This window comes from Mytilus galloprovincialis, chromosome 10 (genome assembly GCF_965363235.1).
Source record: "Mytilus galloprovincialis chromosome 10, xbMytGall1.hap1.1, whole genome shotgun sequence".
NCBI lineage: Eukaryota > Metazoa > Mollusca > Bivalvia > Mytilida > Mytilidae > Mytilus > Mytilus galloprovincialis.
This window is the reverse complement of record NC_134847.1, coordinates 49,183,789-49,202,076: the sequence shown is the minus strand read 5'-3', so window position 1 is coordinate 49,202,076 and position 18,288 is coordinate 49,183,789. Positions and strand designations below refer to the sequence as shown.

Genomic DNA, 18,288 nt, shown 5'->3' with positions numbered 1-18,288 from the left:
ATATTAATATAAACTAAACAACATGTGCACCGAGGACTTAGTTTAGTATATATATATACATGTACTGGTTCAATAATTTCATTAACCTTATAATAATCTCATCATAAATACAAGGATGTCAATTTTGTGTTTGTATTTGTATTTTGAAATATAGCTTTAAAAGAGGGACGAAAGATACCAAAGGAACAGTCAAACTCATAAATCTAAAACAAACTGACAACGCCATGGTTAAAAATGTAAAATACAAACAAACAACAGCACACACGACACAGTTTAAGTTAGATATTGATAGAAGATTTATTGAGGAAAAGAATCACAAATTACCAAACCCTTCTATTATTTAAAAAGGGGAATTTCATACAAAAAATAAAAAGCCGACCGTTATCAATCAATGAAACGAGTAAAAAATAGTTAACATAGAATATGTTCAATTAAACATCTATAAAAGGACGTGATAATAAAAAGACTCCTCATTGTCATTGACATGTCATACTATGTTTTCAATAATAAATCAAGCTCTAACTTTATATTGGTAATCAAAATTGCGAATGCATTGTTTTCCTTTATTTCAGAGAGCAGACATGTCCATGGCTGCATTAACTATAAACTATGAACGTGAACAATATATAGATTTTTCCAAACCATTCCTAAATCTTGGAATCAGTATATTGTTTAGAATGCCTAAGAAAGAGAAACCCGGATTATTCTCTTTTCTAAATCCTCTTGCAATGGAGATATGGATTTATTTAATAGCCGCATATATGACTGTTAGTTTTAGTATATTCGTGCTGGCACGATTTAGTCCCTATGAATGGTATAACCCACACCCATGCATTCCAGAAACAGACTCTGTGGAGAATACGTTTAATTTATCAAACAGTTTTTGGTTTGCCATTGGAACATTAATGCAGCAAGGATCGGATGTAAATCCTAGAGCCGTGTCGACCAGAATAGTTGGCTCAACTTGGTGGTTCTTTACACTTATTATTATATCATCCTATACTGCTAACTTAGCAGCATTTTTAACTATAGAAAGACTAGTGTCGCCTATAGAAAGTGCAGAAGATTTAGCAAAACAAACTGAAATTGAATATGGAACACGCGAAAGTGGTACAACCATGTCCTTTTTTAAGGTAATAAATATTAACACTATTCTTTAAGGTTATAAACACTAGTAATTTCTCTGATCGGACTACAGTATCAGACCTAGGTAATGTCTGTTGGATTTCAAAACAGATCATATGTTTCAACTTTACTTACGAGGATCTGAAAAACACTTTCATTCTACCTCCTGTTTTAGAAACTTTTTTGGAATCCTGTGGTTTTATCCGGTTAATAAAATCCTATTTGAATTTAACATTTTATTTTCTGAGGGGTGGAAGGGGCAGAATCCTGACTGCTTTGATTCAACACATAATCTGTATAATAATCAGATGGAGGTCATGTATATATAGCAAAGCAGACCACTCTTTGTACCTTAGTCCACACCGTAAGCGTGTTGCGCAGTTTTTGCTGATGATACCCCAGGTTCAAAATAAAATGAATTTTATTGATCACATTGGTCAGTGTTCATTATAAGGCATCAATTTACAGGATTACAATCACAAGTGCTCAGGAAGGGTCAATTTCATATGTTTTCCATTCGATTTCAGGAAGAATTTATACCATTATAAAATCCTACACTGTATACATAAATAAAAATAATGGAAAATAACTGCCAAATTCCTATCTTGGTACAGGCATTTGCAAGGAAAATGGTGCATAAAACCTGATTATTTAGCTAGCTGAACATCAAACTCGAAAAACATTTGTTTATTGTTACCTTTTGCTGACAACGTTGGGTGAGCATCCCAAACATACAAAAGAGTCTAACGTGACAATAATTTGAATCCAGCCGCCATTACTGTTTGAAAATACGTCACAGACAAACAACACATCTATCAACTTCATATTAAAAATAGTTGATTTGACAAATTAGAAAAATATCTGTTTATATATAATTTTAAGATTGATTATTACTTGATTTACGTTTGACGGCAAGTATTACATGCATATTTAGAGTTAAAAAGCTGGAAGATACAAGAAAGACACCGAAAAGTCTACGATAAACGGACAACACGATTGTAAAAACGTATAAGTACCAAATTGACGAATATCTGACCACAAAACACTGAGATGAGTACTGTAGATTAGCCGTTTGTGAATCCCATAAAAAACTCAGAAGCTTCGAATTCTCGCTACTCTATTTAAATTAGGCATTATTTTATCCAATACATGTATAAATACAACATTTTCATATCAAAGTAGGAGTTGTTAAATGTAGAAAATATAAAAAGTTTGAACATGTAAAAAATATGTTAAAGACATCCATATGTTTTTGTACATAAGTTTATTAAATATATCTTGATTTTATAGAATTCACAATTTGAAATTTATCAACGAATGTGGAATTATATGAAAGGACGTGAGAAAACGGTGATGATGAAATCCGGATCAGATGGCATTGAACGTGTTAAAAAAGGAGGATATGCATTCTTTATGGAGTCTACAGGAATTGACTACATCACAAAACAAGACTGTAGATTAATGCAAGTTGGAGGTTTACTCGATTCCAAAGGTTTTGGAATGGCCACCCCTATGGGTACGTACAAATATTGAAATAATATTGCTTATCTTAGTATACGAGAAATGTTTGACAAATGTATCTAACAAAATGATGATTTAGGGATAGAAAATGTTCGCGGTTCGGATGATTCATAATTTATCAAACAGTAAACGTACAAAAAAACAACATATCGCTGATATTTTATGACATCACTAAAATGCCAACTGTTGATCTGATTATATCCTCCGGAACAACAGGTCCACTAGCAGTTGCAACGACCCAGTGGTTGTTAAAATAATTAAGATATTAGGCTTATGGATTGATACGTCAGACACATGTTGCTTCTACATAATACTTATAACCGGCGTTCGGATCAAAACAGTTAGAAGGTCAAAGAAAATAATTTGTAATGTTCATGGAATTGCAAGCTGTTTTATTTTACTATTTAAATAACAATGCTGATGTACATATGTTTTCTAACTTAAAGTTCCTGATTTTCATCAATGTTTTAGGTTCACCGCTCAGAGACAAGTTGTCTATGGCCATTTTACACTTTCAAGAAGAGGGTTTAATACAATCCTTGTACGAAAAATGGTGGAAAGGGTCAGAAAATTGTGATGCCGACGGTGGTCCTGCAGCAGGCAAAGCTAGTCCTTTAGGGGTATATAATGTCGGCGGTATATTTGTCGTTCTGATGGGTGGCCTTGCATTATCTGTGATTGTAGCAGTTTGTGAATTTGTTGTCAAATCAAGAAAGAATGCTAGAGAAGACAGGGTAATTGTTATTGATTATATACATCACTATTAAATGTATCATAGTAAAAAAAGGTAATTTTCATTTTAAAAAAACCAACACATGAACAAGTCTGAACAATAGAATATTCGGTCATTTTTCATCCAATGTTGTAAATTGTGTACTGTTCTAACAATTCGATTGCAATGACAAGATATGCTCTGTCTATGTTTTCACTGGTCATAATATTCGTTACAGAACCTTAAACATCAAAACATTACTAAAGTTGTCTGAACAGCTACTAAAAAGTCAGTGTTTTAGATATGTTTACAAGTGGACCGTTTCAGTTCAAAATTGGTTTACTTGTACCAGTTATGATATGTCTCGCAGGGAATGTTTTTCCTTTTTCTTTGATGTCGGTCTTAGATAAAACCATTATAGACACATCACAAGATATTGTTTTTCAAATTTCTGGATGATAATTTCATTATATCATACAATATTGTATATGACATTCAAAACAGAACATTCCACTCTGATTTTCATTGTAAAACTTCATTTTTGTGTGCGATGTTCCCTTCTGTCTCTTCAAGATACACCCTGTGCCATTTTTCCTTATTCAAGTATAATTTCGCTGAGATAGTTAAAAAAAAAAGTAAGGTAATATTTTTTTACACCTAAATTTGAGTTTTTTTTACGTTTTGTAAAGGTGGATGCATTCTTATTGTCACAACTATGTATAGTTTATAGTCACACCAAGAATAAATTGAAACGTATAGGAAATTGAAATTAATGAATAAGTTAACAGCTGAAATTTACCAAACATGCAATGTTATTTTCCATATCTTTAACGTGTGCTTATTTCATGTCTTTTTGGTTTTTTTTCTAATAAAACCATCAATCATTAAGAACCAGAAGAAAATTTATATCCGTTTCTCTTATTAGCTATTTGAAGCTTGTATCTGTCTTTGAAAGGCATAAATAATGGAATAAAATACAAGATTTATTGTACATTATTTATTTGTCGTAAACATATTTGTAAAAACAGGTCTAGTCTTAATAAATATAAATTCAAGACGCTGGTAAAACAATAACCTAAGGTCCTTTTAACAATTATTAATATGTCTACGGGTTATACACTGCGCGCGCACCTTCACGGATAAATCATGACCAAGATGCAGATGTCATTCTCTAAATATGTAATTGAGGCATCAAAAAGAATAGCAGTGTGTCTGAATATACAATACTGTTGGTTTATATGGTGCATTAGTTAAATTGTAGATAAGGTAATCAAGATATACTCCAAAATGTAAATATGTGGTGTCTTATTGAAGAAAGGGTAAATTTTCATGTTAAAATCCTAACTGTTTGATAGATATTGCTTAAAGGTAGAACAAACAGAATGGTGATTATTAGTTTTAGTTTAGATTTGGAAATGAAAAAAAAAAATATACTTGTAGCATTAACCTTCCTGTTTGTAAAATTTATAATATACACGCGCGTCTGGCCCAAATACAAGATTTAAATAGTATCTATTATGAGTTAATTTATTGGGAATAAATAAGGTGAATGTTCTGTGATATAATTCAGATGAAAAGTTGATTTGGGATTTGCACAAAAGTAAAACTCTTGAAAATATTCCCTCACATTTCGTTTTGTCTTGGACATATGGTCTTCTTTTTTTTGAATTTTTCAAGAGAGATGATTCTATGCTTAGACTTTCAACAAAATAAATGCATTCATTAGTGTGTATTGTGTTAAAAATAACTCCATAGTCGATGCCATAAATTGGTACAGTTAAATATGTAGTTTAAGGAACTGTAAGAGCGGAGGCATTCATTAATACCAAGTCCGCATATTTAAGATACTTAGTTTGGCATTTAATTTTCTGTGTGATTCGGGACTGATTACTAGAAAAAAAAACCCGTTATAGATTGATAAGTTAACAACACAAATGATTCAGACTATTAAGACGGATTACTTGACTTTTTCCTGACATATGTGCCAATACTCAGTAACGTCTTGTATATTTTAACATCAAAAAGTTTGATTAAAGTTTGGTCAGACATTTAAAAAAAAGTGACATGCAATTACTTATTGACATTTCCAAGAAACTTTTTCCAAGCGCTAGAAAAACTGACACAAAGTACACATTTTTCTGATTGTGGTCAAATTTTGACGTCTTATTTGTCAGCTAGGGAATTGATTTATATATTATATCTCTAGACGATTACTTTAAGAAAAACATATTTGTTAGAGGGTTATAGTATCGTTTTTATTGATAAGAGTAACATATCAATACATATTTAAATATATAATGACTTTGCTGACATTGTATTGAGGCACATCCCGCATCGTTCTTTATATTCGTATTCACATAGAATAAACAAGACTTAGAACAAGCTTAACATATGTCATAATTTGAACCGAAATTGATAAAAGTAACAAATCTTTAAACTGTTGGTCCAGATTGAAACTGTCCGTCAGATCAAGAAAGGTTAGATTTGACATGTGCTCATACCATATGAGAAATAATTCTTTTATCATATATTCAAAAACAAATGAGGAAAAATTAATAAGATATATATTTAAATTATAGTTGTCTTAATATAAAGTGATTTAAGTCATAATGCATTATACAGGGGTTTATATTATGCAACATATAATATTGGCCATTATTCGTCCTTTCCAATTTGTATATTTTTCATTTTTACCGTAACCTATGTGCATGCTTTTTGACATGAAAAATACATGCACATGGAATCAAACTATACCAATGAAAAGTTTAATAGTAAATTATTCCAGTATCATATTTATAAAGTAAATAGTCCATTTATTTTTCAAGAATAACAACTTTTAAAATTAGGGGTGGTGATGTAAAATTATCACACAAGTAATACATTATTCCACCTATGTCACAACTAATTATGTAAGTGTTGTTTTTGTCTTTTGGTGTTAATACAGTTTCACTTGGGATATAAAAGATACAATGTATGTACAAAAAATTAAGTTGAACAAGGATGTACACATGTGTGTCCTTTAACAAATATCAGAACTTTTATATGTATAAATCTTTTGAATCGATGTGTTACCTAAATGAATCTAAAGCTTTACAGGAAGAATAATTAGTTAACAACAAATATAGTATTACCTCTGCCGACAGGGAGCAACACTCCATGGTCCTGTAGGATCTTCCTACTTTGCTGGCTGTTAACTCCTCTGAATGTGCGTCCTTTCCCATTGTGATGTGGAAGGGTACATACTTTTGTTTGTTTGAATGCAATTCCAAGTTTGACACGGTGAAGTGGGCACAGAGAAAAAAAATAATTAATGAAAAGCCCAACACGACGTCACAACAAGTCTACCTCACACAAAATGTCATGATGAACTTTAAATCCTCTTTCAGTACTACCAACAAAATTAAGTGTTCTGAAATTGTTAAAAATGTCTCTGTTGCAATCTACTAGTTTAACTGGTTGGTAATCAAGTGGGAATCTATTATAAATTCCGCATAATTCAGAGTTGTGAATAGCAAAACTACAACGAATGGACATTTCACTTCCAAAATTGTGAAAGGACCTGCCTTTGTGTAAAGCTATTAAAAATATCTTCACATTGTGTTCAATGTCTTATCAAACACTTAAAATGGAAACTTGTGTAAAATCCAACAAACCCAGCAGACGGGAATCTTTTAAAAGAAGAAGTGAGTCAATGTAAACATTACAGTTCAGGGCTGAATGAGGGAAAAATAATCGGTTTTTTTATTATTTACACCTTTTCATTGAACATAAACCACTCAGTATGTATATAAAGTAAGACAGAAAATGGTACAAAATATGTGTATATTCTTAAATCAATTAAATTGAATGTTTTTCTGTCACATGGCAACTGTTGGAAGTTATCTTTCTCAAAAAGAGTTATCTCCCTTAGACCATTTTGAATAAAAAAGAAATCAAATTTACTCAAAATCAGTACTAGGCTATATATTTTATTTTTTGATAAGTTTTAAAGAAAATTATCCCCTTTAAATTAGTTTGCATATAACCATTTTCCTTAAAGCATCCGGTCTTGGGAGAAAAAAAGTGAAATTCTTACACTGGAATAATTGGGGAAAGTTCATATTTTCCCAATATTTAATAAAGCACCAAGAAAAATGTACTGTGTTTAATGGTTTGATATTTTAAATTTAGTACTAACTTCACAAGACCTATCAACACAAAAAGGTCTTGATTTCTGTGATACAGTGTGTATCACTATTTCATCATTTTTCATGATTCCTAGCCAGACTGCTACTTAAGTAGGTATAATGTATGTTTTGTTTTCATTGGAATTTTTCAAAAAAAACAAATACTCTTTGTTTCAGGAATCTGTATGTTCAGAAATGGCGAAAGAACTTAGATTTGCTGTACGGTGCCATGGGTCTTCAAAGAAAATCAACAAGTCGTTATGCAACAAATGTAACGACAGACATGCGCGCTCAATTCCATGCGCACTAGACGAATCAATTGACACTCTTCCAAATGGTGTGATTCGATTACACGATATGAGAAAATCACCCTATCATTCTCGAAAAGAGTTGAATAATCGGTATAAAGACAGCGGTTACTTACATGTAGATTATAGTGATACAGACACGATGTAAACTTGCATGTCTTTAAACGTGAAGTATGGTAACTATTGCTATGTATTTGGAATATACTTTGTTTATTTTTTGAATTATAGGTATATTTATTGAGAGCATGTAAATATTTCATTAATTTCATAATTTTTACGAATTCACTTCTATGTTTTGGTGTGAATATTCCGTAAGAGTATGTGGCATTGTTTTGGTAGATATAAATATTGACTTTTTCAGCTGGCCTGAGATAAACCAAAAAAGATTGTGTGTTGTGGTTTTAAATACCTTTATAAAGAGTTCGGTTTATTGTTTGTAATTTAGCCTTACATGTATGTATATATCGCTTTAATCGTGTATCAATTTAAATTCTCGATTGTGCTTTTTTTGGAAGTTTAACTGTAAGATAACGTAGTGTTGACTACACATTTACAATCTGGCACAATATGAATAAACAAAAAAATCTTAAAAGGCAAAAAATATCATTAGTCGAATAAAATACTCCAGTTTAATTTGAAATTCATTATGTAAGTGCCTTTCACTATCTTTTCCATACAATTGCGGGTATGTGTATTGTCCGCTTTGCTCGTAGTATTTACAACGACATGTAATTTATCAAATTTGTTATTTTAATAATTATAAATGTTGTAAAAAATTGAATCACTGAAACGTTGTGTTGTTTAAAATATTAGACGATTTTTATCGACAGTTTATCAAAATTATAGTAAAAAAAATCAGTCGTGGTCATATTTTAACTTCGTTCTTTTCCTTAAAAAAACCTTTTTCCTTCCCAAAATGCGAAATGTTCAAAAGAACATTCATTCTAAAAACATATATAAGAAAGATAATCCATAAAGGTAACCTAGCTTAGTTGCCGTTTTTTTTTAGTTCATTCGGTTAGAGCGCTGCCTTTATATTCCATGATTGAGGGTTCATTCATTTATTTCAAAATAAAATCATGTCGTATGAACTATTGTCTCGTACTTAAAAAAAGAATATTATCATCTAGTGTTTAAAATTTAAGCACTAATTATTTTCATATCCATACATTAAATGAATCAAAGAATGTCTGATAATGTTTAAATAATTGACACGTAAATTAATTTCTTATTTTTTGTATGACAGAATTGTAATTTATTTGACTTTCTTGTGTACAAAACATTTAAATGTAAAAATATGCACTTACTAGCTGTTGTTTTGTTTTTGTTAGGAATAAAAGGGAGAGAGCATACATACACAATATAAAAATATCCATTATTCTCTCATACTTTTCTTAAATATGATTTGATGTATGTTCAATATGCAACAGATTTATTGCATTAAGTTATTATACATCCGATAGAGAAGTATTATGGAAAACCAAAAATCTGTCATTCCATCCTGTCCATGTCAAAAATTCTTACAATGATCCAAATGGTCTAAGATCATGAAATGTTCTGCCATTTTTCATTTTGATTATGCAAGTACCTTGCGTACTGTGTGTAATCAGTAACATGTATCATACGAAACAAAAGGCAAAGTTTCATTCCTTAAATCATGTCCTAATAGGAAAAAGCAATTTTGAAAAATGTTCTTCAGTTTCTGAATTATGCACAGAAATTGATAAAATAGAGTATGATATAGTTGTTTGAGAGCTACATATGTATATCAAAAATTTAAACAGCGAATTAGAAAGACTGTTAAAATCTGTTTGACATTTGATTATAAACTTTGTTTACAATGTTGACTAACTAAACTATTACAATAAATGTAATTTTATATACTCTTGTTTGTATGGCCAAAACATTACGAATAAATAGCATTTTTTTTCATGGTGACCTTGAAAGGAATTTCCTTATTACAAGTTGAAATTATCTATGCATAAAGATGTGGTGTAAATAAAGGCAACAGTAGTATAGTGCTGGGTTAACGTCACCAAGAAGGCAAGTTATCTACAAAAACTACAGTAGTATAGTTCTGGGTTAACGTCACCAAGAAGGCAAGTATCGGCAAAAAAGGCAACAGTAGTATAGTGCTGGGTTAACGTCACCAAGAAGGCAAGTTATCGACCAACCAGGTGCTCCGCAGGGCGCAGCTTTATACGACCGCAGAGGTCGAACCCTGAACAGTTGGGGCAAGAATGGACAAAACATTCAAGCGTGCTACAGCTCTGAATTTGGATTGTGATCAAATTTTTGACATTACATGGGGTTTTTTTTTTACACAAAACAAATGTCAAGATTTTACAAATCAATTAAAGATTTCTTCTTCAAACTTTTTAAATCTAAAATTAAATAGTTGACACAGCATAGGTTTCTGACACAGAATGAATGTGGTCTAATGAACTTAAAAGATTTTTTTTTGCCTTTGAGCAATTCACTATGCTGTTGAATATTAATCCTCTCAAAAATATGTTTGAAGAAATTTTCTTTTTATTTATGAAATCTGAAATGAGAAAAATTTAAACCCCCCCCTTTTTTTTCACATCCCAGTTTCCCTTTTTCCAAAACTGATATCAATTCAAATTTCTAATGGAGTTTGCAACAATAACTACTCTTTTAAATACATCATAAAATATTAAAATGTAAAATAAAGTGCTTGTTATCACTGAATGGTAAAGATTGGTTGGTAGTAAAAGTGAATATACATTGTTTATTGTATAAAACAATAAAAAAACTTCATCAGCAACATTTTATATTGGCAAATTTCCAATGAAGTTATTTACATAAAGTTATTGGCAAATAAAAATAGAAAATGACATCATAGTCATGTCTGGCAAATGTCCAACATACATTATCTAAAAAAATTTTAGATAAGATAAGGAAAAAAAGCTTCATCAGCAACATTTTATATTGGCAAATTTCCAATGAAGTTATTTACATAAAGTTATTGGCAAATAAAAATAGAAAATGACATCATAGTCATGTCTGGCAAATTTCCAACATATATTATCAACTACTATTCTATACAAAGAAAGATAACTCCAATTGAAAATTAATTGCTATTGCACAATATTGTGCAATTAGATATTTCTTGCTATTGTGCAATACTGTGCAATTGAAAATTTCTTGCTATTGCACAATACTTGATATGGAATCCTGATTTGGACCAACTTGAAAACTGGGCCCATAATCAAAAATCAAAGTACATATTTAGACAAAGCATATCAAATAAGCCCAAGAATTTAATTTTTGTTAAAATCAAACTTAGTTTAATTTTGGACCCTTTGGACCTTAATGTAGACCAATTTGAAAACTGGACCAAAAATTAAGAATCTACATACACAGTTAGATTTGGCATATCAAAGAACCCATTTATTCAATTTTTGATGAAATCAAACAAAGTTTAATTTTGGACCCCCATTTGGACCAACTTGAAAACTAGGCCAATAATTAAAAATCTAAGTACATTTTTAAATTCAGCATATCAAAGAACCCCAAGGATTCAATTTTTGTTAAAATCAAACTAAGTTTAATTTTGGACCCTTTGGACCTTAATGTAGACCAATTTGAAAACGGGACCAAAAATTAAGAATCTACATACATAGTTACATTCGGCATATCAAAGAACCCCAATTATTCAATGTTTGATGAAATCACACAAAGTTCAATTTTGGACCCTTTGGGCCCCTTATTCCTAAACTGTTAGGACCAAAACTCCCAAAATCAAACCCAACCTTCCTTTTATGGTCATAAACCTTGTGTTTAAATTTCATAGATTTCTATTTACTTATACTTAAGTTATGGTGCAAAAACCAAAAATAATGTTTATTTGGGCCCTTCTTTGGCCCTTAATTCCTAAACTGTTAGAACTAAAACTCCCAAAATCAATCCCAACCTTCCTTTTGTGGTCATAAACCTTGTGTCAAAATTTCATTGATTTCTATTCACTTAAACTAAAGTTATAGTGCGAAAACCAAGAAAATGCTTATTTGGGCCCTTTTTGGCCCCTAATTCCTAAAATGTTGGGACCAAAACTCCCAAAATCAATTCCAACCTTCCTTTTGTGGTCATAAACCTTGTGTTAAAATTTCATTGATTTCTATTCACTATTACTAAAGTTAGAGTGCGAAAACTAAAAGTATTCGGACGACGACGACGACGACGACGACGCAGGACGACGACGCCAACGTGATAGCAATATACGACCAAAAAATTAAAATTTTTGCGGTCGTATAAAAAAGGCAACAGTAGTATAGTGCTGGGTTTACGTCACCAAGAAGGCAAGTTATCGACAAAAAAGGCAACAGTAGTATAGTGCTGGGTTAATGTCACCAAGAAGGCAAGTTATCGACAAAAAAAAGGTAACAGTAGTATAGTGCTGGGTTAACGTCACCAAGAAGGCAAGTTATCGACAAAAAATACAGGAAGACAATTATAAACCAGCATATTCAACAATGCAGAAGTGTCAACTGAGTATGTCTCGATTATTATTTAAAACGTAACAAAATCATTAGTAATGATGATCTATAAGTTTGTCTGAGAATCGTTGTCTCTTTTAAAAATCAGGTTTCCCTATATCTAAATCAGTGATTACAACATGTAAGGCAATTGGGGAAAGGCAGTGAAAGAGTCTGAAAAAAATAATGTATGTTCAATGTATTTGACATTTATTAAAAAGTCTTGGAAGTTTAATTATCAAAAAACTAGAAAAATATTTCTGAAGTGTGCGTTTGATTTTTTACTTTTTCCAGTTTTGATTATGATCCCCTTTTCCTCTTAGTTTGTTTTTGAGCATATGTACACATCTGCTTTTAAATCATATTTTGCAACTTATGATGATGGAATAAATTATTCACTGCATTTTTTGAATGGTACATGAAGGAGTCATAGTCAATAGAATAAAAAAAAAAAATACCTTAGGGATATTCAAACACATACCTGGAAAACGTACTGACTATGCCATGGCGACAAACCAGAATACGACAACAACAAAAAACAACGGTAGCAAACTAAAGAAGTAAAAAAAAAAAACAAAAATACGAAACTCCAAGTAATATTAAAAATGGAAAGTCTCTATCAAATAGCAAAATAAAAAGCTCTTTAAACCTAATATTACTTAAAACACTAATGATCGAATAGCAAGCCCCCCATAAAATAGTGATGTGCTTTGGAGGCATCCTTCCTTTTAGTCATATGAAAACAAACCTGACGATATGTTAAATTCGGTATGTCATACTCTAAGAAAAACCAGAACCACGGGATTGGGCTTTCGACACTTGGAGCATATCCGTCATCATACATGTATATTTAAGGTGTATTTTATAACAATTGACCAACATTCGATGTTATCAAAATGTTCGAACGGATGATTTCAACTTCACCACCTTAATCTCGTTGATTAGGATTTCATAGAAAAATAAAAAACAAGAATGTGTCCAAAGTACACGGATGCCCCACTCCCACTATCATTTTCCATGTTCAATGGACCGTGAAATTGGATAAAAAATATAATTAGGCTTTACATTAGAAAGATAATATCAAAGGGAACATTTGTACTAAGTTTCAAGTTGATTGGACTTCAACTTCATCAAAAACTACCTTGACCAAAAACTTTAACCTGAAACATGCACTTTCATTTTCTATGTTCAGTGGACCGTGAAATTGGGGTCAAAAGTTTAATTTGGCTTTAAAATTAGAAAGATCATATCATAAGGAACATGTGTATTAAGTTTCAAGTTGATTGGACTTCAACTTCATCAAAAACTACCTTGACCAAAAACTTTAACCTGAAACATGCACTTTCATTTTCTATGTTCAGTGGACCGTGAAATTGGGGTCAAAAGTTTAATTTGGCTTTAAAATTAGAAAGATCATATCATAAGGAACATGTGTACTAAGTTTCAAGTTGATTGGACTTCAACTTCATCAAAAACTACCTTGACCAAAAACTTTAACCTGAAGCGGAACAGACGGACGAACGAACAGACGAACGAACGAACAGACGGACGGACGAACGAACGAACGGACGCACAGACCAGAAAACATAATGCCCCTCTACTATCGTAGGTGGGGCATAAAAATATAATCTTAACAGTTCTGAGGTAGTATCAAACTGTTTCTTATTTTGGGCACTTTATTTCTAGCTGTTCGATGTGAGCCAAGTACTTTGACCTATAATAATTTTCTTTTTACACATTGTTACAAAATGCTCAATGTTATAACTGTTGATAACAATGGATTTTTGTCACATCTGCAACATACAGAATAAAACAAAGTCTGGCGAAGTATTTTAATTCCACTTTCAGATATATGATAATGTCCTGTCATTCAGTAGCCCACATTCTATTATATACATTTAATTCATTTAACCCAGCGAAACTGAGAGTAAGGATACTGTATACATTTTTTATCGTTATCTTGTTATCGTTATCAATACTGATTGACTACCCCGAAATAGAATGTACAATAAATAGGAGAATTTGGCCTGAAAAATATCCATTTTAAATTTCTAAGTGACTTCATAATTCTATCCATCGTATACATTTTCATATCTCAATTGATACGTTACGTTCGTGTTTGTTCAAAATTTACGGACTACATTAACGTGTTTGTGATCCTTATACAAAACTGAACCCATGGCGGGTAGGTAAAATGACTAAATTGGCACTTATTAAGTTGTACGAGCTTGCTGGTGCGACTGGGGCCTGTTTCATACAAACAAGACTTATCATTGACATTTCATTCAGGTAGTTTCAAGGTCAAATCTATAATTATCTAAGGGAGCACAGAAAATAAAATAAAACCCCAAAAATCAATAACTGTTTTAACTTGTATTAGTATGATTACGACATTCATATTACGATAAAATGCCGTAAACGTAGTAGTGTCTGTTGCCAGAAACATGATATGTTTGTCATAAAGTTGGTAAATAAGTGTTGTATCACATGCCATTACCATCTTGTTTCATTTGTATACCTTGTGTGTTATTTAAAAAAGAAAAAGGCTTAAATTCTAAAAAATATTTTATTCCTTCAGAGATATGTACATTTTGACATCATAACTAGTGATACAATGATTAAATATAAATGATAGTGACAATCAAAAATAAAGATGAATAATCTACCAACGTTTTCATCTAATTAATTATCAAAGTTTAAGTTTTTAAAATCAACTTGAACTTCTAATATAACTTTAATGTGATCATAAACATTATCTTTTCCATATTTTACATTTTTATGCATGAGATAAAAGTGCTGATCTAAACGTTTTCAGTAGTATTTTAGGCACTCTTACCACTTTTTATGATCAGAGGGTAAAAATCCTAAACACAGAATATTTTGCCAGTATATGATAATATTTTCAACTCGTGTATTTACATTTATGTGTGCAACGGCACTATAGTTTCGACTGTGATACTTATAAGAACTACCTTATTAAAAAAAGAACTCAATATACATTCGACGAATATATAATACACAGGTACCCCACTGCAGGTTCATGTAAGTATGGTAAATGTATTTTTAAACTTAAATGGAAGACACAATTACATGACATAGTGACGTTAACATGATAAATTTTTTCAGTATAACGTTAATTACTCCGTTTGTATCACTATAAATTATTTTGTTTATTTTTCATAACAATACAGTTGGCACAAAACCATTATGTTTTTTTATTTAATTCTTATAAAGACTAGTTTCAATGTTCATGACGTCATTTAAATTACCTTTCAACTGCATTATAGTATCTTTCCGTTTCAATGCAAACTTTCTTATTTTGTACCATTTCTTTCTCTTTCTAATACTGTTACAATAATACTGCACAATTCTTTTAATCATAAGTTTTAAATGACAAAATAGATGAATAAAATACATAATCAGTACATTATTGCAATTAAGATGACGATTTATAATAAAAGATCACACAATGAAAATATATACAAATGTTAATGTACCATACTTATATGACAAATCATGTGATGTTCATGACAATTGTTTGTTCTCATCAACATTTGTATCTACAAACGGCATACAAAGATGTGAACATATTTATCATGAACATGTATTTATGGACGGATGATATTGCTCTGGACATGTTATATCAAAGATCTTTTGTTTACATCACATATATTATATTTTAGAAAGGAGGTAAAACCAATAATATGCGTGGTATATTTGAATAACGTTAAGGTATTGTCTTAGAATATCATAATTTGGAGAAAGTGTAATCTATAAATGGAAAGGTACATTTGAAGTAAGTTGTAGTTCTAATTTAGAATGAATAGTGTATTTTTTTAATTTCTTAATACCTATATACAAATGAAATTGATTCCTTATGTTTGAATAAAATAAAATTCAATAGTGAAAGTAGAAAATAAATAAGCATTGTCAACATGGTAAAAAGCGGGAAGATAATACATATCAAACTTTCATATAAGGATTTATGCTGTTGATAATGCTGGAAATATATTAGAATTTCTCCTGAATATCTACGTCTTGTCAGTTGTGTTGTCGCAGAAAACATGTTTCAAACCTTTAAACTCCCCTCCCCCTAATAAAAAGACTAATTTAAAAGAAATACCCTTATTGTGAAAAAATTAATCAATAAAGTCGGAATACACAATGAAATCATTAATTTGGTGTTGTCCTTTCTCATCAAAAATTTAACGCTATTTTTTTTAGTATGTAACAAAAGATCATTTTTGTAAGAATAATTGATTAAAAGCAATTATAGTTTCATCCATTCAAATAGCATGACACACAAACATTTAAAACAAACATGGATATATATATACAAATGGCACATAACCTTTATTGATTTCACATTGTTAAAGGTCAAATCAACAATATGGTAAATATTCAAAATATACACATCATATTGCATAACTTAACATTAAGACTTAAGATCAATATTCAATAGAACACATTTAAAAGTTTTATTATTGCAAGAGACATGAATGCAAAATTAAACTAATTATGAAATGAATTGGTCAACTTGATCTGAACAGCTTTACTGTAGTAATTCTCTTGCAGCCAATTAAGATCTGTCCATACTATGTTCAGACTGTTCAATATTCTTTTTTTTAACCTAAAAAATACCAACTACTGATTTGTTTTGAACAGAGCATAACAATAATGGATTGACTGCAAGGAAAATGTGTTAAAAGTACTTTGTTTAAAACAGGAAAAATGGTTGTAAAATATATTAAACTCTAAGCCGTACTTCATATGTTAGTTTTCAGATGATGTTATGGTCGAAATGGCAGTTTAAGACTAAACTTCTTCTACGAAGATTAAATTGGTAGTTACATTTTATGTTATTGTCCATAACTTCGATTGTTTGAAACATGAGCCACATTCCGGATTTGCCTAGTAAAATGCGATACATTTTTTCCTCATCAGTATAACTTTATCTTTGGTTTGATCAGACTTTTGACAACACTCACAAAAGCTAAATATGTCCTACATTGGAACATGCAGTTTATTCGTAAAGCATATTTTATTTACATATCACAAAGGCACTTTTTTCAAAACTAACGTTAAATATTATAATCATTTAGAAGTATAATGCGAAACGCATTTCTTCTCACACAATAAAAGTTATACATAGCATTAGTTTTCATCGCGACATAAATACAAAGAAAAATCATTTTTATGTAGATAGATTTTTGACATGCTCACTAGACATTAAAAAACAAGATACCCTGCTGATTAGTATGTTTATCGTCTTGATAAATCTTAAAGAAATTTAGAGTGATTATTTTTTTTATCAATAAAAATTATCACTCAACAGTGTTTGATTGACGATGTGAAGACTTAACTAGGTTAAATTCTAAAATTAACACACACCACGTAAGTTGTCGCCTTTAAAGCACAATACCAGTTAAAATACTGATTGATTTATATCAACCATCGAAACTGCTATTTATAATACCTAACATTAAAATATGTCTCCTGATTTAGTACATTCACCTGTTAGTCATCGTTTCAGAATCTATATCATTGTTTTTTCACAAGTATAAAGTAACGTCACATAATTAGCTGTATAGCTATTGCTGAGGACACTTCAAATGAATCATGTCTTGGTGTACGTTTTCTTCCAAAACGTATTAGATTCTGAAACATTGTATCTATCACGCATAATATTCTTTTGAACCCCCATAGTTATTACTAAGCATTGGTGCTGTCTGTATAATTCCATTATCTGTTATTTCTAAACTGCTTTTTCTGTTAGTTGGTTTTGTAGATCCATAACAAGTCAAAGCAAACCGGAACTCTTCGGACATCTCAGAACACAATGTTTGCTGAAACAAAATTATGAACGTTGTAGCATCTCTAGTGTTATAAACAAGCCATGACTTTAGGTCTGACGTTATTGCAACAAAGCTTGAAATACTAATAGATTAATCAATTAA

General features: G+C 30.7%; 2 protein-coding genes across 6 annotated transcripts in view; one reads left to right on the top strand and one right to left on the bottom strand.

Moving 5' to 3' along the window:
- The window catches only part of LOC143047733 (glutamate receptor ionotropic, kainate 2-like), an 86,294-nt gene extending 76,581 nt beyond the window's left edge, over positions 1–9,713 (top strand). For both annotated transcript variants that reach the window (XM_076220956.1, XM_076220955.1), the window contains 4 exons: positions 573–1,133; positions 2,416–2,641; positions 3,118–3,380; positions 7,702–9,713. In XM_076220956.1, coding sequence (XP_076077071.1) covers positions 573–1,133; positions 2,416–2,641; positions 3,118–3,380; positions 7,702–7,980 — 1,329 coding nt within the window. In that variant the 3' untranslated portion in view covers positions 7,981–9,713. The remainder of the gene's footprint in view (positions 1–572; positions 1,134–2,415; positions 2,642–3,117; positions 3,381–7,701) is intronic.
- A 5,170-nt stretch (positions 9,714–14,883) lies between these two features.
- LOC143047731 (glutamate receptor ionotropic, kainate 2-like) overlaps positions 14,884–18,288 on the bottom strand; it is a 104,772-nt gene continuing 101,367 nt past the window's right edge. For all 4 annotated transcript variants that reach the window (XM_076220954.1, XM_076220953.1, XM_076220952.1 and 1 more), the window contains one exon: positions 14,884–18,177. In XM_076220954.1, the coding sequence (XP_076077069.1) occupies positions 18,007–18,177 (171 nt within the window). In that variant the 3' untranslated portion in view covers positions 14,884–18,006. The remainder of the gene's footprint in view (positions 18,178–18,288) is intronic.